At 41.5% G+C, this 27627-nt stretch overlaps 2 protein-coding genes across 3 annotated transcripts in view; one reads left to right on the forward strand and one right to left on the reverse strand.

The window, feature by feature from the left end:
* PEX5L (peroxisomal biogenesis factor 5 like) overlaps positions 1-8393 on the forward strand; it is a 319912-nt gene extending 311519 nt beyond the window's left edge. Inside the window, exon 15 of the mRNA XM_070791538.1 lies at positions 4778-8393. Coding sequence (XP_070647639.1) covers positions 4778-4799 — 22 coding nt within the window. The 3' untranslated portion in view covers positions 4800-8393. The remainder of the gene's footprint in view (positions 1-4777) is intronic.
* Positions 1-27627, reverse strand: part of USP13 (ubiquitin specific peptidase 13) — a 131233-nt gene that overhangs the window by 9995 nt on the left and 93611 nt on the right. For both annotated transcript variants that reach the window (XM_019959325.2, XM_019959332.2), the window contains exons 16-19: positions 27595-27621; positions 23914-24057; positions 21404-21570; positions 19282-19435 (exon numbers count right to left, since the gene is read on the reverse strand). In XM_019959325.2, coding sequence (XP_019814884.1) covers positions 19282-19435; positions 21404-21570; positions 23914-24057; positions 27595-27621 — 492 coding nt within the window. The remainder of the gene's footprint in view (positions 1-19281; positions 19436-21403; positions 21571-23913; positions 24058-27594; positions 27622-27627) is intronic.

Raw genomic sequence — 27627 nt, forward strand, 5'->3', positions numbered from 1 at the left:
AGACAGAACAAACCCACACACTCCAATACAGGCAAACATGTCTTTAAGCCCCCAAAAGACATTTTCCCCTCTTTAGTTAAAAGCAATTAATTCACATGTATACTCAAAATCATAAAAACACAGAAAAAAGATTAGCACAAATCTTAGTCCTATAATTAAAATTAACTGTGTTTATCAATAGAAGCAATCACTCCATGCATTATTCAAGGCCTCCTGCTAGGAACCAATAGCAAAAGAGAGAGTCTCAATAAATTTGAAAAAATTCAACAGGTAAGAAATCTCAATTTATATCTGTTTCCAAACAGAACATCAAGGTGAATAAACCAGACAGTGAAGCCACTGCTGATTCTTCTCCCGGTTGCCAGAGATCTCCCTCCAAAAAACAGCTTCATCACACTCTCAGAAAATACAGAGATCCCTTCTTATGTAGCTAGAAAAGGCATTTTAAAGCAAAGTAAATCATTTTTAAAATGTTGACTTTCAAGACTTCCCTGGCGGTCCAGTGGCTGGGACACCGTGCTCCCAATGCAGCAGGCCCAGTTCAGTTCCTGGTCAGGGTACTAGATTCTGCATGCCTCAACTAAGACCCAGCCCAGCCAAATAAATACATAAGACATTTTTTGTTGTTGTTGACTTTCAACAGGGACACTTTTACACTGTCTAGAAGAACTGGACAGAACTACCTAAACTACCATGTTCAACCTCTGGCCAGTGGAGTCCCTCTAACGAGTCAGAATTAAAGTGCCTGAAACGAGCATCCTTGGTCCCCACTCCCCTCTTCCAACAAACCTGTCCTTTTCTGAATTTAGGAACATGTCGCCAGCCTTTCTAATAAGAAGGATTTTTAATATCTAAATTTTACCACCCCCACCCAGAGTAATGGGGATTGTACTTGATTTTACTCTTTGAAAAAGAAAGCACTGTCAGGAAAATTAAATGCAAACTTGGAAAGTAAAAGAGGTAGGCAGAATGCTCTTTTGTATTGTTAGGTAGTTAGAATAGGAAAAAGGAGTCCAGAATGGCAGTGGCTAAAAGACAAAGAAGGGAAAAGCCAGCAAAAATAGAACAAAGGAAGGTCTGAGGAGGATTGGAGAGACAACCTCAGATAAACAGCCCTCCTGGCTAGCCCAATTTACATAGGGCAGGCCCAGGGGGAAGAGAAAAAACATGTAAAAAGAGTCAAAATTGGGTGGGAGGGGCTTCTCTTCTCTTCACGTCTTTTGGGTTGGCCAGCCCTCACACCTTGAGGATGTGTTTTCCTTTACTTTCTAAATAAAACTGAGCTGTAATACAGAGCTGTAATGCTGGTCCATCCAAGGAAACTACACAGAGCCGTAACACTGGTCTGTTCATTGCTTCAAATTTTTGTTGCAACGAAACAGAACTGAGGAAATCACACACTCCCCCGATGGTACCATATGGAGAAATGGCCACCCAAGGATTGTCTAGGGTAGGGACCAGCATACTATGATGCCACATAGGCTGAATCCAGCCCACAGCCTGTTTCTGTGCTGCCAGGGAGAAAGGAGAAAAGAGGGGGGACAAAAATATGAGATGGCAAATGTAAGGCCCATGAGGCCTAAAACATTTACTATCTGGACCTTCAGAGAAAAAACGTGCAGACCCCTAGTCTAGGGTAATGAACTTACTTCCTCTCACCACTTACTACTGATTAAAGATTCCACACTTAGTGAAGTTACTTGTTAACTTATAGATTTTTGTCTGGCAAAGATACCAAAAAGTTCTCTCTGGTGGAATATATACAAGCATGCCTCAGAGAGATTGTGGGTTTGGTTCCAAGCTATCACAATAAAGCAATTATTGAAATAAAGCAAGTCCCATGAATTTTTTTGGTTTCCCGGTGCATATAAATAAAAACTATGTTTTACATTATACTATAGCCTATTCAGTATGCAATAGCATATGTCTAAAAAAGAAATGTGCATATCTTAATTTAAAAATACTTTATGGATTGAAAATGCTAACCATCATCTGAGCCTTCAGCAAGTTGTAATCTTTTTGCTGGTGAAAGTGAACGTCATTCAATTGCGTCTGATTCTCTGTGACTCCACGGACCGTAGCCTGCCAGGCTCCTCTGTCTATGAGGACAGAGGAGTCTGTGTCTATGCCTCATAGTCTGTGTCCTGGCCATAATACTGGAGTGCACAGCCCTTCCCTTCTCCAGGGAATATTACTGACACAGGGGCTCTGAAATATTGTGAGAATTACCAAAATGTGACACAGAAATACTAAGTGAGCAAATGCTGTTGGAAAAAATGGCTTCAACAGACTTGTTTGATGTGCCACAGCCACAAGCCTTCACTTTGAAAAAACCACAATATCTGTCGAACACATAAAAGAGAATCACATTAAAATGAGGTCTGCCTGTGCTGATGTGATTCCAGTTCTGTAAGGATTAAGCCATCAGCCACTGCAGACACCCTCTCCAAAGTATTCTTGGGACACTGATCTGCTTTTGATAGCAGACTGTAAAGTTTCCTTACCTTTTAAGTAATCTGTTGTAACTTTCTGTATTTGCCTTTCAAATCTTTTATTGTCACTTTGGTTCAATGAATAAGTATTGCTTCACACTAACCTATGATCCTATCTGACCAAGTGTTTTAAAACCTTTTGATTTCTTTGACAAAGTTCTTTTGACCTCTAAGTAACTTTGAGATGATTCCAAGGGCCCCTGAAACAACCCAAAGTAATTAGGTTCAATTGGTATGTTAAATTACATAGGAAGATATTGTCAAATAAGTGATGATAAACCTTAGGTTATATTATGTGGGTAAGATGGTGTGATCACTCACCTAGAGCCAGACATCCTGGAATGTGAAGTCAAGTGGGCCTTAGAAAGCATCACTACGAACAAAGCTAGTGGAGGTGATGCAATTCCAGTTGAGCTATTTCAAATCCTAAAAGATGATGCTGTGAAAGCACTGCACTCAATATGTCAGCAAATTTGGAAAATTCAGCAGTGGCCACAGGACTTGAAAAGGTCAGTTTTCATTCCAATCCCAAAGAAAGGCAATGCCAAACAATGCTCAAACTACCACATAATTTCACTCATCTCACACGCTAGTAAAGTAATGCTCAAAATTCTCCAAGCCAGGCTTCAGCAATACGTGAACCGTGAACTTCCAGATGTTCAAGCTGGTTTTAGAAAAGGCAGAGGAACCAGAGATCAAATTACCAACATCTGCTGGATCATGGAAAAAGCAAGAGAGTTCCAGAAAAACATCTATTTCTGCTTTATTGACTATGCCAAAGCCTTTGACTGTGTGCATCACAATAAACTGTGGAAAATTTTGAAAGAGATGGGAATACCAGACCACCTGACCTGCCTCTTGAAAAACCTATATACAGGTCAGGAAGCGACAGTTAGAACTGGACATGGAACAACAGACTGGTTCCAAATAGGAAAAGGAGTACGTCGAGGCTGTATATTGTCACCCTGCCTATTTAACTTATATGCAGAGTACATCATGAGAAACGCTGGACTGGAAGAAGCACAAGCTGGAATCAAGATTGCCGGCAGAAATATCAATAACCTCAGATATGCAGATGACACCACCCTTATGGCAGAAAGTGAAGAGGAACTCAAAAGCCTCTTGATGAAAGTGAAAGTGGAGAGTGAAAAAGTTGGCTTAAAGCTCAACATTCAGAAAACGAAGATCATGGCATCTGGTCCCATCACTTCATGGGAAATAGATGGGGAAACAATGGAAACAGTGTCAGACTTTATTTTGGGGGGCTCCAAAATCACTGCAGATGGTGACTGCAGCCATGAAATTAAAAGACACTTACTCCTTGGAAGGAAAGTTATGACCAACCTAGGTAGCATATTAAAAAGCAGAGATATTACTTTGCCAACAAAGGTCCATCTAGTCAAGGGTATGGTTTTTCCAGTGGTCATGTATGGATGTGAGAGTTGGACTGTGAAGAAAGCTGAGCGCCGAAGAATTGATGCTTTTGAACTGTGGTGCTGGAAAAGACTCTTGAGAGACCCTTGGACTGCAAGGAGATCCAACCAGTCCATCCTAAAGGAGACCGGTCCTGGGAGTTCATTGGAAGGACTGATGCTGAGGCTGAAACTCCAATACTTTGGCCACCTCATGCAAAGAGTTGACTCATTGGAAAAGACCCTGATGCTGGGAGGGATTGGGGGCAGGAGGAGAAGGGGACAACAGAGGATGAGATGGCTGGATGGCATCACTGACTCGATGCACATGAGTTTGGGTGAACTCTGGGAGTTGGACAGGGAGGCCTGGCGTGCTGCGATTCATGGGGTCACAAAGAGTTGGACACGACTGAGCGACTGAACTGAAGTTCATTAATATAGATATTCCAAAATTATATGGAATTCCTAAAAATCTGGTGTGTGCTGGTATAATGCTACCAGTCTAATTCTAGTTATTATCTTAAAATGTGTCATGTCCCAGAAATAACCAAGTTTCTTGTCAACTGCATTGTAGTGATATCTTTAGCCATGCCATTTTGAGTCTTTTGTCGTTGTTTTACTCTGATACTTTTATGAAATGAATTACTTCAAGAAGATCCATAAAAAGGACTTTTTGACCAATATAAGTTGCTGATGACTTTCAGATAGTACCATTGAACTGGGTAAGAAATTTGAAAACTAATGGAGAATCTGATGGTTTCATCTAGATCAACAGGAATTAATTACATGGAACCAAGTGAAGTGATAAATACAATTTATACTTTTACGACTTTTTGTCCAAAGCATTCATGGCTTTTAATTTTTGTTTTCCAGAAAAACTTTCCTCTTATGCTAATAGAGACCTACAACTGAGACCTACAACACGCTGATAAAGCATACCTTCTAAAATGAAGATGAAACATGTATCTTTTCCTCTCTACCTGATCCCTCTGGAATCTGGCTTCTCCACCTGGCTTCACCCTGGACTTGATGGCTTATTGTAATCCAGACTGCCACTAGTTATACTAACCATCATTTTCATTTGTTCTCTCCTTGTTGTTTCAAACTGTTTTGTATCTCTGTCTACTGTATTATGACCTTACTAAAGTCACCAGCTATATTACTGATATGTTACTGGTGATTTTGCCAAGAATCATGTACAGATGTGAGAGCTGGATCATAAAGAAGGCTGAGCATTGAAGAATTGAAGCTTTCAAACCGTGGTACTGGAGAAGACTCTTGAGAGTCCCTGGAACAGCAAGGAGATCAAACCAATCAATCCTAAAGGATATCAACTCTGAATATTCACTGGAAGGACTGATGCTGAAGCTCCAATATTTTGGCCACCTGATGTGAAGAACCAATTCATTAGAAAAGACCCTGATGCTGGGAAAGATTTAAGGCAAAAGGAGAAGAGGGTGGGAGAGGATGAGATGGTTAGACAGCATTGCCAACTCAATGGACATGAATCTGAGCAAGCCCCAGGAGATAGTGGCATGCTACAGTCCATGAGGTCACAAAGAGTCAAACACAATTTAGTGACTGAACAATAAAAATATTACTGATATTCTATTTCATAAGACTGTTGTCTCTTGCATTATCTGATGTGTAAAACAGGCCTCTGACAAAATTAATGGTGGCTAAACAACTTGAGGTAACTGATTACATATATAACCCTATGTAGAATAACCATAATAGTACAGCTCTAGACATGGGACAAATAGATTCGTGGGATTAGATCTGATAGACAAAGTGCCTGAAGAACTACAGACAGAGGTTTATAACATTGTACAGGAGGCAATGAGCAAAATCACCCCCAAGAAGAAGAAATGCAGAAAGCCTTCCTCAGTGATCAATGCAAAGAAATAAGGGAAAATAATAGAATGGGAAAGACTAGAGATCTCTTCAAGAAAATTAGACATAGCAAGAGAACATTTCATGCAAAGAAGGGCACAATAAAGGACAGAAATGGTATGAACCGAACAGAAGCAGAAGACATTAAGAGCTGGCAAGAATATACAGAAGAACTGTATAAAAAAAGGTCTTAATGACCCAGATAACCACAATGGTATGGTCACTCACCAGAGCCAGCCAGACATCCTGGAATGTGAAGACACTAGGCCTGAGGAAGCATTACTATAAACAAAGCTAGTGGAAGTGACGGAATTCCACATGAGCTATTTCAAATCCTAAAAGATGCTGCTGTTAAAATGCTACACTCAATATGTCAGTAAATTTGGAAAACACAGCAGTGGCCACAGGACTGGAAAAGGTCAAAATTTCATTCCAAACCCAAAGAAGGGTAATGCCAAAGAATGTTCAAACTACTACCCAATTGTTCTCATTTGACATGTTAGCAAGGTAATCCTCAAAATCGTTCAAGTTAGGCTTCAGCAGTACGTGAACTGAGAACTTCCAGATGTAGAAATTGGACTTAGAAAAGGCAGACGAACCAGAGATCAAAATGCCAACATCTGTTGGACCATAAAAAGAACTAGGGAATTCCAGAAAAACATACACTTCTGCTTCATTGACTACACTAAAGCCTTTGACTTTGTGGAATTCTTAAAGAGCTGGGATACCAGACCACCTTACCTGCCTCCTGAGAAACCTGTATGCAGGTCAAGAAACAACAGTTAGAACTGGACATGGAACAACAGACTGGTTCCAAACTGGGAAAGGAGTATGTCAAAGCTATATATTGTTACCCTGCTTATTTAACTGATATGCAGAGTACATCATGTGAAATGCCAGGCTGGATGAAGCTGGAATCAAGATTGCAGGGAGAAATATCAATAACCTCAGATATGCAGATGACACTACCCTTATGGCAGAAAGCAAAGATGAACTAAAAAGCCTCTTGATGAAAGTGAAAGAGGTGACTGCAAAGGTTGGCTTAAAACTCAACATCCAAAAACTAAGATCATGGCATCTGGTCCATCACTTCATGGCAAAAAGATGGGGAAAAAAATGGAAACTGACAGACTGTATTTTCTCAGGCTCCAAAATCACTGTAGACAGTGACTGCATGTGTGCTAAGTCACTTCAGTTCATCTGACTCTCTGCAACTTTATAGACTGTAGCCAGCCTGGCTCCTCTGTCCATGGGATTCACCAGGCAAGAATAATGGAGTGGGTTGCCATGTCCTCCTCCAGGGGATCTTCCCAACCTAGGGACTGAACCTTTATCTCCTGGAATTCCTGCATCACAGGCAGATTATTTACTGCTGAGCCATCAGGGAAGCCCTGGAGCCACGACATTAAAAGAGGCTTGCTCCTTGGAAGAAAAGCCATGACAAACCTAGACATCACTTTACCAACAAAGGTCTGTAGAGTCAAAGCTATGGTTTTCCAGTAGTCATGTACGGATGTGAGAGTTGAACCATAAAGAAGGCTGAGCACCAAAGAATTGATGCTCTCAAATTGTGGTGCTGGACAAGACTCTTGAGAGCCCCTTGAAAAACAAGGAGATCAAACCAGTCCATCTTAAAAGAAATCAATCCTGAGTATTCATTGCAAAGGCTGATGTTGAAGCTCCAATACTTTGGCCACCTGATGAAAAGACCCTGATGGTGGGAAAGATTGAAGGCAGGAGGAGAGGGGGCAACACAGAATAAGATGGTTGGATGGCATCACCAACTCAATGGGCATAAGTTTGAAGAAACTCCAGGAGATAGTGAAGGACAGGGAAGCTTGGTGAGCTGTAGTGCACGGGGTCGCAAAGAGTCGGACACAACTGAGTGACTGAACAACAAGACATAGGAAGAAGCAACAAGGGAAAGAATTTCCTAGATGGTAAACTAGTACAACAGACAACCCATAGAATTTTAGGTTATCAACAGGGCTTAATTCAAAAAAAAAAACTTGTTGAATGGCCTATCAATGAAATCCCCATCTGACCTAAGCATGAGAATTCCTAGTACAGTGGGACAAATTTGTCATGAAATGCCTCCCAACCCTAGATCAAATCTGTGACCAGGAGGGGGCGCTGTAGATGGGGAATGCTTCCTGCCATTCTGGCTCTACAAAGATCAAGCCTTCAGCTGCCACCACTGACCACAGTGCAGCCTCAGGGAATTCAGGAGGGAGAAAAAACGAACCTTTCTGTACTCTGGATACCGACCTTAGATAGACAGTTAAGACTCATATCTAAGGAATGATTTCAATGAGCTAAGAATCTTGCATCTTCCCCGACATGGAAAAGTACTACGATCATGTTTTCTTTGTGATTAGCAGTAAGCTTTTGATGTTCAACTACATGTTTTTCTTCCAGCAAATACTCTTATTAATATACACCTTGACTCCTTCTTTAAGTCTTCAGAGAATTCCTCAGATGATACTGTCCTCAGTAGGTTCCCTGAATAAAACTTGCAACTTTCAGGTTCTGAGATTTTTCTTCTGCCAACACCTGTAACTTCCAGGAGTTATGAGCCTCATAGACACTAATTATACATCTAACTCAGCCATCAAATTATCTTTAAATATTCTAAAAGCATCTTTTCAGATGCTTTTGAATCAGTAATAACAACTAACTGGTTCCCTAATCAAAGAAAATCTGTCTATAGGTTCAGTTTTCATGTACCTGACAGTCATTTTACTTTTTTGAAAACTATAGTTCAACAACACATAATGACCAAAAGCAATGCTAGATTCAGGAGTGCAATTAATTTACATTTTATAAATCATTTAAGCATGTATATCTACTTAAAAAGCATGAGATTGTGAGGGCAGGACACATTATTTAGTCTGTTTACAGAGTGCTCAGAACACAGGGCTTCCATGGTGGCTCAGACAATAAACAACTTATCTGTCAATGCAAGAGACATGAGTTCAATCCCTGGGTTGGGAAGATTCCCTGGAGAAGGAAATGGCAACCCACTCCAATATTCTTGCCTGGAAATCCCAAGGACAGAGGAGCCTGGTGGGCTACAGTCCACAGGGTCGCAAAGAATGGGACACGACTGACAGCACACAGACAGCTCCCCAGGATACAGAAACACCAAAACCTCCCTGGAGCAAACACCAAGACCCTGGGTGCTCTGCAGCCTTCGGATGAGAAACCGAGACTGAATTTTCCAACTGAATCTCCCTAACTTGAATAATGTGTGTCATTACCCATCCGTAACAACAGAAGGGAAAATGTCATTCCCAACTTACCAGCATCTGACTCACAAGCATCCTACATCTGCAACCTCCCTATCTTCAACTGCTTGGTTTCCCTCATTCCTGCTCTGAGAAAAGACCCACTGTCTGTGCTGGGGGGGCAAGGAGTGGATCTGGAGCTTTTAGAAAACTATTCAATTCCCAAAAAGACAGAAAGGAGGATTTGAGTAAATCATTAACAACTTAAAGTAACTGATAACATGGACAGAATCTTAAAAGGTCTACAAATTGCCTTCCCAACTCCAGCCAGCTCAAAATCACCAATCCACCTGGACTTCTCATTGTCATACTGCCTAAAACAACAAGTAGCAAAGACTTTCCTCCAAACTCAATAGTTCCTGGCCGTCTATACTTCAGTGTGAATTAGTTTAAACTTCCACAGTACCACTGAAAAGCACAGGTGCTGACTAAGGATGAGAAAGAGAACCCAGATGTATTCAGTGTGTGCGGCTTTTGAGGAGCCCACCGGGGCTTAGCCTCCCAGCTGCTGTGCCCTGCTCTACAGCTCCTATTCTGACTGCATTCCTTGGGGAGTTCTGAATGTTGGGAGCCCCACCATTATGTAAATGAAATGTCTCTCTGCTCTCCTTGCTGGAAAATTCTCAGCTGCAGGAGAAGATGTCTGCGCCATTAGAGCGATGTGGCTGAAGGAGCCGGAGCAGGTTCTGAGTAATCACAGCCTAATCACATTTTAATTACATTGGCAATCAGTGAGTTCTTCTAAAAAAAAAAAAAAAAAACAACTAAGCACTCATTAAGTGCAACACAGAAACAGAAATGATTTTGCAAATGGCAGGAGCCCAGATAGGTCAGACTGATGACTTGATTTCCCACTTCTTAAGAATTTTAAAAACTCAACAGAAAGTTAAGTACAGCTCTTAAGACAGGTAAGAGATGACCATAAATAGTCTTTTGAAAAATAGGCTCCTGCCTGTGTTCCAATTTAGAAAACTGGAAATAGGATGACTCAAGAGAGGGCAAAGGACAAAGTGCAGCCTTCAAAATCAGCCAGACCTGAATTACAAGGTGGTCCTACCACCAGCAAGTAGGTATCTTATTAGCTACCACTTTCTCACTGTGAGGAGCCAGGAAAAATCAGTAAAGGAAATGCCTGGCATTTAGTAGACATTCAGTAAAGCACAGCTACTATTTCACCAAGTGTTGAAAGCACGAACCCTTTTAATCAAATGAGATAACATCATGCAATGATATTACTTCCTCATTCAAAAAGATAACAACAGACATTTTTAATTAACATATTCCCTAAAGGAAGATTTTGATGCAAGTGCTTCTTTAATCCCAGTCACTATTTTTCCAGTTCAAACCCCTCCCATGTCATTATTTTCAGAGTTAACAGGCTATAGCGACATCCCAGTAGCCACGCTACTCCTTAAAGTAAGAGTAACCTACTCTTAGGTCTTCCCTTGTGACTCAGCAGTAAAGAATTCTCCTGCCAATGCAGGAGACACGAGTTTGATCCCTGGATTGGGAAGACCCTCTGGAGAAGGAAATGGTAACCTACTCCAGTATTCTTGCCTGGGAAACCCCATGGACAGAGGAGCCTGGTGGACTAAAGTCCATGGGGTCACAAAGGAGTCGAACTGCAAGGCTCCTCTGTCCATGGGATTCTCCAGGCAAAGAGAGTGGGTTGCCATGCCCTCCTCCAGGGGATCTTCCCACCCCAGGGATCAAACGCGCATCTCTTGTGTCCCCTTCATTGGCAGGCAGGTTCTTTACCACTAGCACCACCTGAAGACAGACGCTCATACTCTCAGAACCTCTGCAGAGAACTCTGGGACAAGACTCTTTCTGCTGAATTTTAACCTGGAAAGATTCAATAGTAAGAGGCATTGGCAGCCATCCTGTGGCCATGAGGGAGTGCCTGTTTAAGACTGGAACCAACCCTAAGGAAACACAGGCAGACGATACACCCAGACAAAAGGTTTGAGTTCTGGAGTCAAGGGCATGCCCAAAGTCAAGTCTTCCTGGGACCTGCTAGCTTTTATGATACAACACATACCGTTTTGTTTAAACAAGTTTGGCTTAGCAATCCTACTACTTATAAAAGAACCCTGAAAACTGTTGTTGGTTTTATTTGATCTGTCTGTTTGGGCTCTCCATTTTGCTCCTCAATAAAAATTACCTAAACCTTTAAAATTTCCTCATTATCCTCAACTCAAATGTTCAAGCCAATTCACCAACCAAAACAAAATTTAAAAGCAATGTCTTGAGAATGTAAACAACTCACCTATAAAGAATACATATTTTTCTGAGTGGAACCTATGAATTCAATATAATTCTAATCAAATCCCTGCAGAAAGGCCAACTGCAAGATCAGGAACTTTTCAAAATTCAGGAGAAACAGTTTAGAAAATATACCAACACAAAATTGGAATAAAGATTTACTAAGCATGGCCTTTCCCATCAAAGCAAGACCCAGTTTCCCCTACAGCCAGGCAGTCCCTCCTTCATCAGGAAGCTTGCACAAGCCTCTTATCCTCATCCATCAGAGGGCAGACAGAGACAAAACCACAATCACAGAAAACTAACCAAATTGATCACAGCTTTGTGCATCTTAATGAAACTATGAGCCATGCAATGGAGGAAACCACCCAAGACAGATGGGTCATGGTGGAGAGTTCTGACAAAATGTGGTCCCCTGGTGAAGGGAATGACAAACCACTTCATCATTCTTGGCTTGAGTGTCCCATGAACAGTATGAAAAGGCAAAAAGATACGACACTAAAGAATGAACCCCCTAGGTCAGTAGATGTCCAATATGCTGCTAGAGAAGAGCAGAGAAATAGCTCCAGAAGAAATGAATTGGATGGGCCAAAGCAGAAACAATGCCCAGCTGTGAATGTATCTCATGGTGAAAGTAAAATCTGACGCTGTAAAGAACAATATTGCATAGGAACCTGGAATGTTAGATCAATCAATCAAGGTAAACTGGAAGTGGTCAAACAGAAGATGGCAAAAGTGAACATCAACATTTTAGGAATCGGTGAACTAAAATGAATGGAAATGGGCAAATTTAATTCAGATGGCCATTATATCTACTGCTGTGGGCAAGAATCCCTTAGAAGAAATGCAGTAGTCCTCATAGTCAACAGAAGAGTCTGAAATGTGGTACTTGGGTGCAGCCTCAAAAACGACAAAATGATCTCTGTTCATTTCCAAGGCAAACCATTCAATATCACAGTAATCCAAGTCTATGCCCCAACAACTAATGCCAAAGAAGCTGAAAGTGAATAGTTCTATGATGACCTACAAGACCTTCTAGAACTAACACCAAAAAAAGTTGTCCTTTTCATCATAGGGGATTGGAATGAAAAGTAGGAAATCAAGAGATACCTGGAGTAATAGGCAAGTTTGGCCTTGGAGTACAAAATGAAGCAGGGCAAAGGCTAACTGAGTTTTGCCAAGAGAACGCAAGGGTCATAAACAAACACCCTCTGCCAACAACACAAGAGACAAGTCTACACACGGACATCATCAGATGGTCAATATCAAAATCAGATTGATTATATTCTTTGCAGGAAGATGGAGAAGCTCTATACAGTCAGCAAAAACAAGACCAGGAGCTGACTGTGGCTCAGACCATGAACTCCTTATTGCAAAATTCAGACTTAAATTGAAGAAACAGGGAAAACAATAGGCCATTCAGGTATGACCTAAATCAAATCCTTTATGATTATACAGTGGAAGTGACAAATAGATTCAAGGGATTAGATCTGATAAGAGTGCCTAAAGAACTATGATGGAGGTTCGTAACATTGGTATAGGATGCAGTGATTAAAACCATCCCCAAGAAAAAGAAACGCAGAAAGGCAAAATGGTTGTCTGAGGAGGACTTACAAATAGCTGAGAAAAGAAGAGAAGCAAAAGGCAAAGGAGAAAAGGAAAGATATACCTATCTGAATGCAGAGTTTCAAAAAATAGCAAGGAGAGATAAAAAGCCTTCCTCAGTGAACAATGCAAAGAGACAGAGGAAAACAAAATGGAAAAGATTACAGATCTTTTCAAGAAAACTGGAGATATCAAGGGAGCATTTCATGCAAAGATGGGCACAAAAAAGGGTAGATACAGTATGGACCTAACAGAAGCAGAAGATATTAAGAAGAGATGGCAAGAATACACAGAAGAACTGTACAAAAAAGGTTCTAATGACCTGAATAACCATGATGGTGTGATCACTCATGTAGAGCCAGACATCCTGGAGTGTGAAGTCAAGCGAGCCTTAGGGAGCATTACTACAAAGCTAGTGGAGGTGATGGAATTCCAGTTGAGCTATTTCAAGTACTAAAAGATGATGCTGTCAAAGTGCTGCACTCAATATGCCAGCAAATTTGGAAAACTCAGCAGTGGCCACAGGACTGGAAAAGGTCAGTTCTCATTCCAATCCCAAAGAAGGGCAATGCCAAAGAATGTTCAAACTACCACACAACTGCACTCATTTTACATGCTAGCAAGGTAATGCTCAAAATCCTTCAAGTTAAGCTCAACAGTACGTGAACCAAGAACTTCCATCTGTAGAAGCTGGATTTAGAAAAGGCTGAGGTACCAGAGATCAAATTGCCAACATCGTTGGACCATAAAAAAAAAGCAAGCGAATTTCAGAAAAACATCTATTTCTGCTTCATGGACTACACTAAAGCCTTTGACTGTGTGGATCACAACAAACTGTGGAAAATTCTTAAAGAGATGGGAATACCAGACCACCTTACCTGCCTCCTGAGAAACCTATATGCAGGTCAAGAAGCAACAATTAGAACCAGACATGGAACAATGACTGGTTCAGAATTGGGAAAGGAGTACATCAAGGCTGTATATTGTCACCCTGCTTATTTAACTCATATGCAGAGTACATCATGAGAAATGCTGGGCTGGATAAATCTGAAGCTGGAATCAAGACTGCTGGGAGAAATCTTGATTTCTTCATATCACCTCAGATAAGCAGATGACACCACCCTTATGACAGAAAGCAAAGAGCTTCTTGATGAAAGTGAAAGAGGAGAGTGAAAAAGCTGGCTTAAAACTCAACATTCAAAAACAAAGATCATGGCATCTGGTCTGTCACTTTACAGCAAACAGATGGTGAAAAAATGGAAACAGTGACTGGCTTTATTTTCTTGGGCTCCAAAATCACTGTGGATGGTGACTGCACCCATGATATTAAAAGACACTTGCTCCTTGGAAGAAAAGCTATGACAAACCTAGACATCATATTAAAAAGCAGAGACATCACTTGCCAACAAAAGTCCGTCTAGTCAAGGCTATGGTTTTTCCAGTAGTCATGTATGGATGTGAGAGTTGGACCATAAGAAAAGCTGAACACCAAAGAATTGATGCTTTTGAATTGTGGTACTGGAGGAGACTCTTAAAAGTCCCTTGGACTGCAAGGAGATCAAACCAGTCAATCCTAAAGGAAATCAACCCTGAATGTTCACTGGAAGGACTACTGCTAAAGCTTAAGCTCCAATACTTTGGCTACCTGATGTAAAGAGCCAACTCATTGGAAAAGACCCTGATGCTGGGAAAGACTGATGGCAGGAGGAGAAGGGCGACAGAAGATAAGATGGTTGGATGGCACCACCAACTCAATGGACATAAGTCTGAGCAAGTTTGGGGAGATGGTGAAGGACTGGGAAGGCTGGCGTGCTGCAAGTCCATAGGGTCGCAAAGAGTCAGACACGACTGAGTGACTGAACACCACCACAGAATATGTAATTCTGAGAAGTCACTAAACCAGAAACACATGCGACTATATGGAAAACCATATAGCTTCAGGGGCAGGAGAAAGGGGAGATGAAGCAAAGGAAAACATGTTTCTGCCAGAAAAACTCAATACTATAAAGCTACGAGGTATAATTTACAATACTTGAAACTGTCAAACAAATCAATAAAAAAAAAATAAACACTTCAATAAAAATGGGCAATGGGCAAAGGAAGTGAGGAAGCAATTAACAAGAAGAAAAACAACTAGGCAATAAGGATATGAAAAATATGAAGAGTGCTGGGCTGACAGCACTGCTGGGAAGGATGGGGAAAGGAGCTCATGGCTGTGTTTGAGGGGAGTGAAGCAATCATCTGTATTCACATCTCAAAACACACATTTGACTCAAAAACTTCACTTCCAGAAACTCACCCTACAGAAATAATAAAGGAGGGCCTACCCTGGTGGTCTAATGGCTAAGATTCCAAGCCTCCAAATCAGGGGGCCCGGGTTCAATTCCTGGTCAGGAAACTCACAATTGAGAAGAGTCGGCATGCTACTGCTAAAGAGTCGGTGTGCTGCAAATAAGACCCAGTGCAGCAAAGAAATAAATAATTTTTTTAAAGTAACTTTAAAAAAAAAGAAGGGAGAGTTCAAGAATATTCATTACGGCATTATTTTTAACAAAAAAAAAAGAAGGGAGTGGAGTGGAGGAGGGAAGAAATGAAAGAAACTTAAATGTTGAACAAATGTTTGTTACCTGGCTAGAGACTGAAAGAAGCATTTGTTACAGTTCTGTGAACGGAATTCACCCTTTAAGAATAATGTGTTATTTAAAAATCACTGCCAACACCTTCTGAATGTGCAAATAACCCTGTTATTTAAAACTCTTTCTGAAATTGTTTTTTATTTAAATAATAGCTAGCTGGCCTAGAATTAGGTATATATATTATGGTACAACTGAATATTAATATATGTTCAATGACCTGGATTTACATAATGTATACCCACAGCTAGGGAATGAGCAGGCTATAAAATAGCATGAATAGTGGCTATAATGTACACCACAGTGAAATATAGTCATTATTTTGTAATAACTATAAATGGAATATCAGCTATAAAAATACTGAATCACTATGCTGTACACCTGCAACTAATATATTGTAAATTAACTATCTTTCAGTATTTTAAAGATATCAGGTATAGAATAGAATGCTATGTTTCTATAAATATATATTTTTATATTCATTTTTATGTTTTTGCCAAGAAAGATCTAAAAGATATACACAAAATATTTAACAGTGACTGGGTTATGACTGGCTAGTAGGACTGTAATTATCATTTTCCTCTTTTCATAGCTCTGAATTTTCTCAAGTTGCTCAAGTTATTATACATCCTTTTCATTGGAAGAAAAAATAACATAAATGTTAATTTTTGGAAAAGGAAAACAAGAAAAGTGACCAACATGTGTTCAGATGCTAACGCAGCGAAAAGATGTCATTCTTCCCCTTTCCTGTGGTTTCGGCCACAGAATGCAGCAGTCCACTGCTGGTGCGCTCAGTGGAGGCAGCAAACAACTCCTGTGACCACCACCACGTGGCATGCACTTCCTCATTCAGTCATTCGTTTGCTCATCCCCTCCCATGGGCCAGACACAGTGCTGGAAAGGCTACTTGAAGAGCATCTGTTCTTCTACAAAATCCCACGCAGAATGCATTTGATGAGTTAGGGTGGTTTATGCATCTTTTATAACTAAATTTTTCTCCTCCTACTGCCCTTAGATTCTGCATATCCTCCATGTGCTTTTTCATAGCGCATCACTGTCTCCTTCCCCACACTCAACCATAATTGCTAAATTTGGAAGTGATGAGGAGTGAGAGCCACAGAGTTTGGCCCAGAGCACCTTTAAATTCAAGGGTGTTTAAAAACTTCATGAAATCCTATTCAAGGATGCGACTCAGAAACCAGGAATATATGCAGGTCACTCTGAGTTCAGTAAGCCCGAGGAGAGATGTGGCTGTTCTGTATCATTAATGACCATCTCTGAGAGAGTGGTTGGTCCATCCAAGCTCCATCAGAAGACTGGAAACCCTAATATCAGACTCTCCTTCCCTCTGCAGCCAAATACCTTGGCAGCATTACAAGGGCCCCATCTTGTGGTTTATTCCTTCTGCAAGAACTCACCATCCTAAAGAAAAGTCCATTACAGAAAATCACGGAAGCAGTGAACCAATGGACACGGAACACATAATAAATCCTGCTCGTGAATTATTGAGTAACTTGTCCATAACAGCTTTTAATATTTTAGGCCAGGCAGTGATTTCCAAAAAGTAACACAAGCCCCTTTAGACAGGTTGGAAGTTGGGATAACTACAACTCATCCTTTTTTTATCTAGTCGGATTAACACAGTTTCAGTGAAGAAATACCTGTTTTATATAAAAGAAGAAGGAAATTTCCCTCCCCCTCTCTGTCTCTAGAGCCTTATCAATGCACAGGTGTTAGGTCTGGTAAGACCATGAAGCTACATGTCATACCATTATAGGAACAAATGCTGTTATGGTGAATTTAATTAGATACAATTATTATTTTGTTGGTACTTTCTATGCACCGGACACCACAAGCTCAATAAAAGTGAAACGGCCTCTGTCCTCCACCAGCTCCCTGTCAGCTGGGAGACACAGGTATTTACACAACTAATTTTATCTCAAGATGAACCTGATACCTCTAATAAGAAAAGCAAACACCCCGTTACAGGAGCTACGGGCACAGGCTCTGCAGGCAGGCTGCCTGAGGGGAAGGGGTTCTGGTTCTACTTCTCATCAGCACAGCGAGCTTGGCAAGTTACTTTGCCCTCTCTGCCTCAGTTTCCTCATCTGCAGCATGGACATAATCCCGGTGCCCACCTCACAGGGGTCCTGTGAGGACTAAACATGACATGAGAAGGACTGTTAATGTTGGTAGAATTGTCAGCAGCATGTGAGGTAAGGAGCGACTGATTACGATAAGAAGCTGGGGAAATGGCCCAGAGAAATGGAACCTGTGGCCAAGTTCTGAATAATGATGAGGATTTTAGCAAGCCGTGATGGGAAAGAAGAGGCAGTTTGCATCTAAGGGTTAGTCTGAATGAAGGCCTAGGGGTGAGGAGAAGAGGGACGAGGACCACTGAGTGGTGTGGCTACCATACCAGGCCCATGAGCTGTAGGTCTGGGGAGTGCAGAGGAAACAACACCGAGACACGAGCTGGCTGGGACCTGACGGCAGGGGGTGCTGGCTGCCAGGCTCCGATCCTGTAGGGAAGGAGAGCCCGAGAGACAGGGTACAGAGTAGGCAGGAACATGGATTCTGACTTTGAATCTTGACTCTACCTCTGAAGAACTATGTGATCTTGGGCAAGGTTACCTAATCTTTCTATGCCTCTGTTTTCTTACCTGTAAAATGGGTGTGGTGAGGATTAAATGAGTGTCTAGGTAAAGTGCTTAGAGTCGTGCTCAGCACAGGGTGACACATGTAAGTGTTTGCTGATGGAGGGCACCACATGCACCTACAGAAGTTCTTCCTGACCTGACAGCCCTTCAGAAAATGATCAGGAGGAGGTATGAGCAACGATACGGTCAAGGGTATAAGATTGCTTTTCAACCCTTCAAAAATGTTACCACGAAAATAACAGCTCTCTTTGGGACAAAAGTGTTCATGGCCTACAATGGAATTTCACCTCAAAGCACAGAGCAAGTCAGAGCTGGTGCTAAAGTGAGGCGCACACACCAGGTGGCATCCCTGAGTCTGCCAAGACTCCCCCAGGTCACCCTGGCCCAAGAGAAGTGGCCAAGTGCACCATTTATGCGGAGAAGGCAATGGCACCCCACTCCAGTACTCTTTTGCTTGGAAAACCCCATGGACGGAGGAGCCTGGTGGGCTGTAGTCCATGGGGTCCCTAAGAGTCGGACACGACTGAGCGACTTCACTTTCACTTTCCTGCATTGGAGAAGGAAATGGCAACCCACTCCAGTACTCTTGCCTGGAAAATCCCAGGAACGGGGGAGCCTGGTGGGCTGCCGTCTATGGGGTCGCACAGAGTCGGACACGACTGAAGCGACTTAGCAGCAGCAGCAGCAGCAGCACCATTTATGAGAAGCTGGGATCTGTGCTAAGATTTGAATGATGGCAGACTTCCCTAGTGGCTCAGACGGTAAACGCGTCTGCCTACAATGCAGATACCCAGGTTCGATCCCTGGGTTGGGAAGATCCCCTGGAGAAGGAAATGGCAACCCACTCCAGTACTCTTGCCTGGAAAATCCCATGGACGGAGGAGCCTGGTAGGCTACAATCCATAGGGTCGCAAAGAGACACGACTGAGCAACTTCACTTTCACTTTAAAGATGTCAACATACAGGAGTGGGAGGCAAGGGCGTAAAGAGAATGTTCCACAACCCCTTGAGCAATCCCTGAGGCAAGAACTTACTTCCAGATCCATCCTTGACTCTAGGTCCTTCAGGTTTGGCCTCAGAAACGATGTTCGCATTGGCGTTATTCTCCATCTCGATCACAAAGTCACTGTCCTCCTCAAACTCAGGGTGGCTAAAGATCCAATCCAGTGCTCTTTCCAGGTTACTATTCTGATAAAACAAAATATTTTTACAATGTATGCTGTCCCGGGGCCTCATTATATCCTGACCGTTTGAACCAGGATGTCAAGCAGACAGGGCAGTAGGCCTAAATTCATTAGTCCTAAGTGGCTCTGAGTAAGAGGCTCTGACCCTGTCTATGAAATGCACTTTCCATGGACATTTTGCAAGTCTCTCAACTGAGGTCTGTAATTGGATTCGCTGGAAAACAGTTCAGAGCAGCAGGTCAGCATTCCAAAGCTATATCAGTCCTAGCTCAGCATTTCTGTGAGCTGATGCTGATAATGATGAAAGGCTGAAGGCCAAAGAGAATGGCATCTGTCTTACTGTGGCTCTTTCCAAAGCCACACTAACTACAATGCTACCTTCTCCACCAACTGCATTTTGTGCAGATAACCATGCAGGGTGGAGGGAAGCTAACATGGGTACCAGGTCAGAGCCTCTTCTCCTAAATGTCAGCAGAGTGATTGAACTGCAGCAGAGACAAGATTGATGCCTTGATTAACGAAGACAACACTGGTTAGTTAAGTTACATTGTTTTAAACTGAACTCCATGTAATTCAAATCAATGGACCATAAAAGCATTTCCGTCAATCCCCTTTGTGACATTACTTGATGAGTTAAACAATTTGTTTAGATGTAGACAAAATCTTCAATTAAACAGTCAAGCAAGTAAAATAATTGGGGCATAAACAAGCATGCTGAGTATAACAAACTCCAGTTGAACATTTCAAGCATTTTAAAGGGAAACAGATTGTTCCAGCCAAACTGTCCGGAGCCAGCCGAGAGCCTCTGTGACCTCAGCAAGGGGCCCCATCAGAACCCAGTCAGGATGGCAAGAACTCGGGAGCAGATATCCACTCAAAAATGGATTGGTTCTGGTGGTTTAGTCACTAAGTCATGTCCAACGCTTGCAATCTTGATCCCTTGGACTGTAGCCCACCAGGCTCCTCTGTCCATGGATTTTCCCAGCCAAGAGTACTGGAGTGGGTTGCCATTTCCTCCTCTAGGGGAACTTCCCAACCCAGAGATCGAACCCAGGTCTCCTGAATTGGCAGGCTTTACCACTTAGCCACCAGGGAAGCCCTCAAAAATGGATTATGGTGTGAAAAAAAAAAAAGTTCAGTTCAGTCGCTCAGTTATGTCCAACTCTTTGCGACCCCATGAATCACAGCACGCCAGGCCTCCCTGTCCATCACCAACTCCCGGAGTTCACTCAGACTCACGTCCATCGAGTCAGTGATGCCATCCAGCCATCTCATCCTCTGTCGTCCCCTTCTCCTCCTGCCCCTAATCCCTCCCAGCATCAGTCTTTTCCAATAAGTCAACTCTTCACATGAGGTGGCCAAAGTACTGGAGTTTCAGCTTTAGCATCATTCCTTCCAAAGAAATCCCAGGGCTGATCTCCTGATGTCTACACTGCAAGAGGAAGGCATCTATCTACCCTCCAATTTCCTGGTTCCATCTTTCCTGATAATATCAGGACTTCACTAATACCTGATAAAACTTCTCTCTCCACAGAGAGAAACAGAAGCAGAGAATTCCAAAGAAACTTCTCCATGGGGACTTTTGAGAGAGAACGCTCCAAGATCTTGGTATCAGAAAAGCACAATTTCTCCTGAAGAGCTACCTTATTGAACACAGGATCTCAAGCATCCCTCCTTCCTCTAAGGCCACAAGCAAGCTCCAAATAAAGTCTCTGACCTCATGCTAATAAACATTAAGAGGACACAGAGTGTGTTTCAGTTGGATTATCTTACCTCCATTGTATTATCTCCCTCTGTATGTTTCCTTCAATCATTTATTTTAGCTTTATATACACTACATGCAAATAAACCTTTCTGGGGTATAGTGGGTGAGAGACAGACATGATTCAAAATGATCAGAGGACACTGGAAAGTTTCAGTTGCCACTGACAAAACAGAAGAGGCAGGGGTTCACATGGTCTCTCGTGCTTACCGTTGCTCGCAGGGCCTGAATAGCCTGATTTCGATGGAATCCCATGGAGGTAATGATAGCTACAGTTTCTTCCGGAGGTTGGTTATCCAATCCAGTAGCACCAAAAACAGAGGCCCCAGCAGAAGCTGCTCCTCCATAACCAGGCATGGTCAGCGGTTCAGCAAAATCTGGAGAAAAGAATCACACTCAGGCCCTTTCCTTTTTCAGGTCTTGAAATAAACAACCCTTTAGAGCTAACAAAAAAAAAATACCTAAAGTTACAATAATCAAGACAGTCTAAAACTGGCATAAGAACAAACATATAGATCAATAGCCTAAAAGAATTCAGAGTTCAGATATAACCCTACATATCAACGGTCAACTGATTTTCAACAAGGGTACTGAGACCATTCAGTGGGGAAAGGACAGTCTTTTCAACAAATGGTGCTCGGACAACTACATATTCGCATGCAAAAGAATAAATTTGGATCCCTACCTCACATCATATGCAAAAATTCACTCCAGATGGATCACTGGCCTAAATGTAAAAGCTAAAACTACAAAACTCTTACAAGAAAGCATATAAGAAAATCTTTGTAACCTTGGGTTAGGCAATGGTTTTCTAGATACAACACCGAAAGCACAAAGTGACAAAAGAAAAAAAAGAGACAAAAGGAAACTATCAAGAGTGAAAAGATAACCCATACAACAGAAGAACATATTTGTAAACCATATATCCCATAAGGTAACTGTATCCAGGGCTCTTCAAACCCAAAAATACAAAGACAACTAACCTCATTAAAAACAGGCAAAGCATATGAATAGATATTTCTCCAAAGATACCTCATTGGTCAATATGCATATGAAAAGGCATTCATCATTAGCCATTAGGGAAATGCAAATCAAAACCACAATGAGATTTAACAAGGGTTGGTGAGGACGTAGAAAAACTGGAGCCCTTATACATTGCTAGCGGGGATGTTATACAGTCACTGTTAAAAAACAATTCGGTAGCTTCTAAGAGAGTTACACATGGAATTACTATATGACAGAGAAATTCCACTCACAAGAAATGAAAACATGTCCATATAAATATCTGTACATGGGGACTTCCCTGATCGTCTGGTGGCTGAGAATCTGCCTGTCATTGCAGAGGACACGGGTTCAATCCCTGGCAGGGGGTGATCCCACACGCTTCATAGCAACTAAGCCCTTGCACCACAACTACTGAGCCCATGTGCTGCAGCTGCTGGAGCTCCTGCACTTGAGCCTGTGTGCCACGACAAAGCCACAAAGAGAGGCCACCGCAATGAGAAGCCCGTGAACTACAATGAAGGGCAGCCCTCGCTCGCTGCACCTTGAGAAAGCCCACACCCAGCAACAAAGAAAAGTGAAGCCAAACATAGAACACAAAAATAAAATGAATTTTTAAAATATATTTCTAAAAAAACTTTGCACAAAATGTTTATAGCGGCATTATTCATAATAGCCCAAAAGTGGAAACCCAAATATCCATCCACTGATGAAAGGATAAATAAAACATAGTATGCCCATACAACAGACTATTATTCAACCATAAAAAGAAATAAAGTACCAATATATGCCACACATAAATGAACCTTGAAAGCATGATGCTAAGTGATAGAAACCAGAAACAAACATTGCATGATTCCATTCATATGAAACATCCAGAACAGACAAATCCACAGAGCCAGAAAGAACGTAGATTAGTGATTGCCAGGGGCTGGGAAGAACAGGGAAAATGGAAAGTGACTTCTATTATCTACAGAATTTCTTTTTGGACGGTTGCAAAACTCTGTGAATTTACGAAAAACCACTGTAATATACACTTTTTATCTGGGGAAAATCTTCTTCCTCTTTATTTTTTAAATTCTGAAAGTATAACACATTTACAGGAGACTTGGAAAATACAGAACAAAGATACATATAGTTCCACTATATATTACAATTATTTTTTAAGTAGATAAATTAAGATTTTTAGTTGGAGTTTCAATATCAAACTCAAAAATTAATAGAATGAATAGACAGAAAAGTAGAAGGATCTAGTAGACCTGAAAAGCACTATGAACCAATTCAACATAATTAAGATTTATACAACTGAAATGTATACTTCAAATGAGGGAATTATATGGTATGTGGATAAAAGTTAATGCTAACTAAACAGCCTCTATTTCTTCATGCACATTCTTTTATCTCAAGTTCTCATCATTTCTTAGCTAGAAGTATATCGCACATCTTTCCAATTTTTTTTTTTTTTGCTACTGAATTATACATTTTAAAAGGGTGAATTCTCTCTCAACAAAGCTATTATTTAAAAGAGGAAAGAAAAGACTGTGACTTTGCTACACAGGCAAAATAACCATCCTCTCCCATCCACTCCACGCAGCAGATTATGAGCTGATAAATCATTTTCTGGGACACACCCTGAAAACACAGAAGGACCGAGGCTTAACATCACTGAGACCCAATCATGTCAGACTCCAAAGCCATCCCACTTTCTGACCACCTACCTGGCTCTTCCATGTGAACAACGATCCAGTTGAAGGCCACCTCGGCTCCCATATTTCCAGTAAAATACACAGCCTTCCGACATGCTTCTAGAGGGAAGCCCATCTCAGCCAGCTGCATCACCGAAGACTCATCAATATCTGATGCTACAGAGCACACAGGATAGTCTGGTGTAAAAAGTCAACCCTATTTCTTCTTGTCTTAGCTTCCCTTCACCCCTTATCCACGTGCTACCCAAAGAAGGTGCTATTTTGTTTAATGTTTAGATGGTGGTTTAACTGTGTTTTGTTTTAAGCCATCCAATATTAAGCTATTTGAGCTGAGTTTTTATCTTTGATCTAAATAGGAACCATGGTAATTACCTGAACAATCCAAGCACTGAAAAACAACTCCCTAATTTCCTATGGGGAGATCTAGTGTATTCCCAGAACCATTTCAGTCTTTTACATCACTCTCAAGACCACTACAGCAGCCTCTCTTAGGACTGAAATTGGAAGAGAAAGCATTCTCTACAGGCCAAAAAGCTTATTCCTTAAACCTCACAGGAAGTTATAGCAGGTATTTAGATATATCAGCAATCAAAGGATGCAATCACTCTCAGAAATGGAGAGCCCAACATTAAGATAGAAGGAAAATTTTTAACTGTATACACTTAAGATATTTAAAAAGATTGCTTTACAAACCTAACTTTGGCTTAGACACAGGTTTTCTTTTCTTTTCACAATAATATAAAGATATGGGTAGAGAGGGCTTCCCTGGAGGCATAGACGGGAAAGAATCTGCCTGCGATGCAGGAGACCTCTGTTCAATCCCTGGGTCAGGAAGATGCCCTAGAGAAGGAAATGGCAACCCACTCCAGTATTCCTGCCTGGAAAATCCTATGGACAGAGGAGCCTGGTGGCCTATAGGCCATGGGGTCGCAAGAGTCGGACACGACTTCATGACTAAACCATGGGTAGAGAGATGTGTAAACACACACCTATACATACACATGTCTATAGGTTTGTATGTATATTCATTCATACACATACTTGTACATGGGTGTGTACGTATGTCCATGTGTGTATGCACATACCACCCACACGAGGCTCTCAAATTACACCAAAGGCTGAGAGGGAACTGGAGCACAAAATATCCCCCTTTTGTCTTCCATGCCCTGAGGTCTATAATCTACTGAAAACTCTGCCAGAGGCAGCAATCAGTAGAACTGAGGAACAGAAATATCTGTTCTACAAAAATTAACCTGAAAATGTATTTACCAAAGTTCTGTCTCACAATGAGGATACACGGAACATGCTATCAAGATAAAATTTTAAGAAAACAGTGATATAGGACAACAGTGATTCCTCAATTGTGTTCTAGAGAATCCTAGTGTTCTAAGAGAGATGAACCACAAAATTAACGAACCACAAGACAAAGGGCTCCTGTGGTCAAATAAGTTTTTTAAACCTACGTTCTCTGTTCTCCCCAGAAATTCACAGTGTGCATTAAGGTAGTGAAAATTCTAAAGTCCTGTAATAAAGACTCCTGCAGTAGGTTTGGATTGACATGTTCATACTACAGTATACACAATAGATAACCAACAAGGACCTACTGTATAGGAAAGGGAACTATACTCGATATAAAAAAATAGACATACATATGTATAACTGAATCACTGTGCTATATACCTGAACTCATATGACATTGTAAATCAATGATACTTCAAATAAAATTTTTTAAACATTTTAAAATTTTAGTAATTAAAAAAAGGATTCCTCTGGGCAGAAACTATGAAATTCTTTCAGAGAATACTTTTCAACACCTTGTGAAAGACTCTGTTCTCTAGAATGCAGTTAAGTAATGCAGCTTAATAAGTGTATGCATGCATGTTACAGCATATTAAATTGAAAATGTCTAATTCCATTTTGGGGAAAATAGAGTAGAACCAGGCATAGGTAAAGAATAGCAGAAGGACAGATGCCAAATGTTAATACTGGTTATAGATGGGTGATGAAACCAGAGATGACTCATCACTAATATGTAATTTCTATACATCTTTTCATTTATAGTAAGAATATAATCAAAGTTACTCCTTTTAAATGTGTGAGAAATAAATGTAAATTAATCCCAGATAATGTTGTTTTCTCCTGGTGAATACAGCAGGCTTAGATCAGGAGGAAAATGGAAAACTGCTGACTGTGAGCTGAACTGCTCACAGTCAGTCAGACTCCTCTGATACAGCTCCAGCCACCCTTCACCTCCCCTGGGGCGAGATCCTGGAGACTGGCTCTTTGCAGGGCTGGGACAGCCGGCAAACTCCTCACACTCCAGACAAGGTCAAGTGACAGGACAGCATGCCTGACGCCTAGCCCTGGCTCTGGTCCCAGCTCTCAGGTCTCTGAACTTTCCTGGGTATCACTTTTATCCTCTGTATAAAGGTCACCTGCTCTGCCCATCTTACTGTGACAATCAAATAAGAAGCTGGCCTTTGTATTATTATAATAGTACATTTATATACGGTTAAAAGAATTTATGGAGTCATAAACTCAACAATGACTCACGGTAACCATTCAAAAATACGGTTATCATTACAATCAGATTATTTGCAGAGGCAATGGTTTGCCCATGACCCTCGCTGCCCCTAACAGCCTCTTCCAGCAACCAGCAAATCAAAATTGACCCAAGAAGGCAAGCATGGAGGTCTAAGTCACGTGATCAATCACATAAAGTGTTTTTTTGGCAAAGTAAAACACCTGAACTTCTAAATTAACAATAATGTCTCCAGCAAGGCTTTGTAGACAACAAAATTCAGAGTATTTTGTGTTATTACATACTCCTTCTTCCTCCTAATATCTAAATATTGACTATAAAATAGTTTGCTTTTTTTCATGTTCTTTTGAAAATCAAAAGTATCAACTCACCCAGGATTAAGGAACTGCTGCTGCTGCTGCTAAGTCACTTCAGTCGTGTCCGACTCTGTGCGACCCCATAGACGGCAGCCTACCGGGCTCTGCCGTCCCTGGGATTCTCCAGGCAAGAACACTGGAGTGGGTTGCCATTTCCTTCTCCAGTGCATGAAAGTGAAAAGTGAAAGTGAAGTCGCTCAGTCATGTCCGTGGGATTTTCCAGGCAAGAGTAGTGGAGTGGGGTGCCATTGCCTTCTCCGGGATTAAGGAACTAAATGACTACAAAATTAACAAACAGTCCAATGACACTGACACTCTTAAGAGTATTAATTAATACTACCATGTCCTGTCAACCGTGTATCTTCATTATGTGTCCTGAAGGAGTGGACAAAGTGACAGGTCCCTGTGCTATCAGTGCAGCAAGAGACCTACTCATGTGGCCAGGGATGGAAGAAATGGCATCAGTATCCCCCATTCACATATGAGGAAACTGAGGCTCAGAGAAGTCCATGATTCTAGGTCACACAGCCACAAATGGCAAAGCCAAGATTCCGACTCAGGGCTGGCTGGCTCTCACGCTGAAGTTCTCTCTCCTAAAACACAGGGCCATCTATTCACCACATTACTGGTTTAGATTTGTTGTGATCTCAACTTGCAGACCAAGGTTTGTTCCCACCCAGGAAAAGCTGCACATACACATGTACAGAACACGCACTTTACTGAACCCCCACAGCTAAATGCGCTTAGACCAGTAACAATGGTAGGACACTGAGAAAAAACATAAAAGATACATACGGTCTATCAATTGGGTCATCAGGCGATCTGGAA

Source organism: Bos indicus, chromosome 1 (assembly GCF_029378745.1).
Source record: "Bos indicus isolate NIAB-ARS_2022 breed Sahiwal x Tharparkar chromosome 1, NIAB-ARS_B.indTharparkar_mat_pri_1.0, whole genome shotgun sequence".
Taxonomy (NCBI): Eukaryota; Metazoa; Chordata; class Mammalia; order Artiodactyla; family Bovidae; genus Bos; species Bos indicus.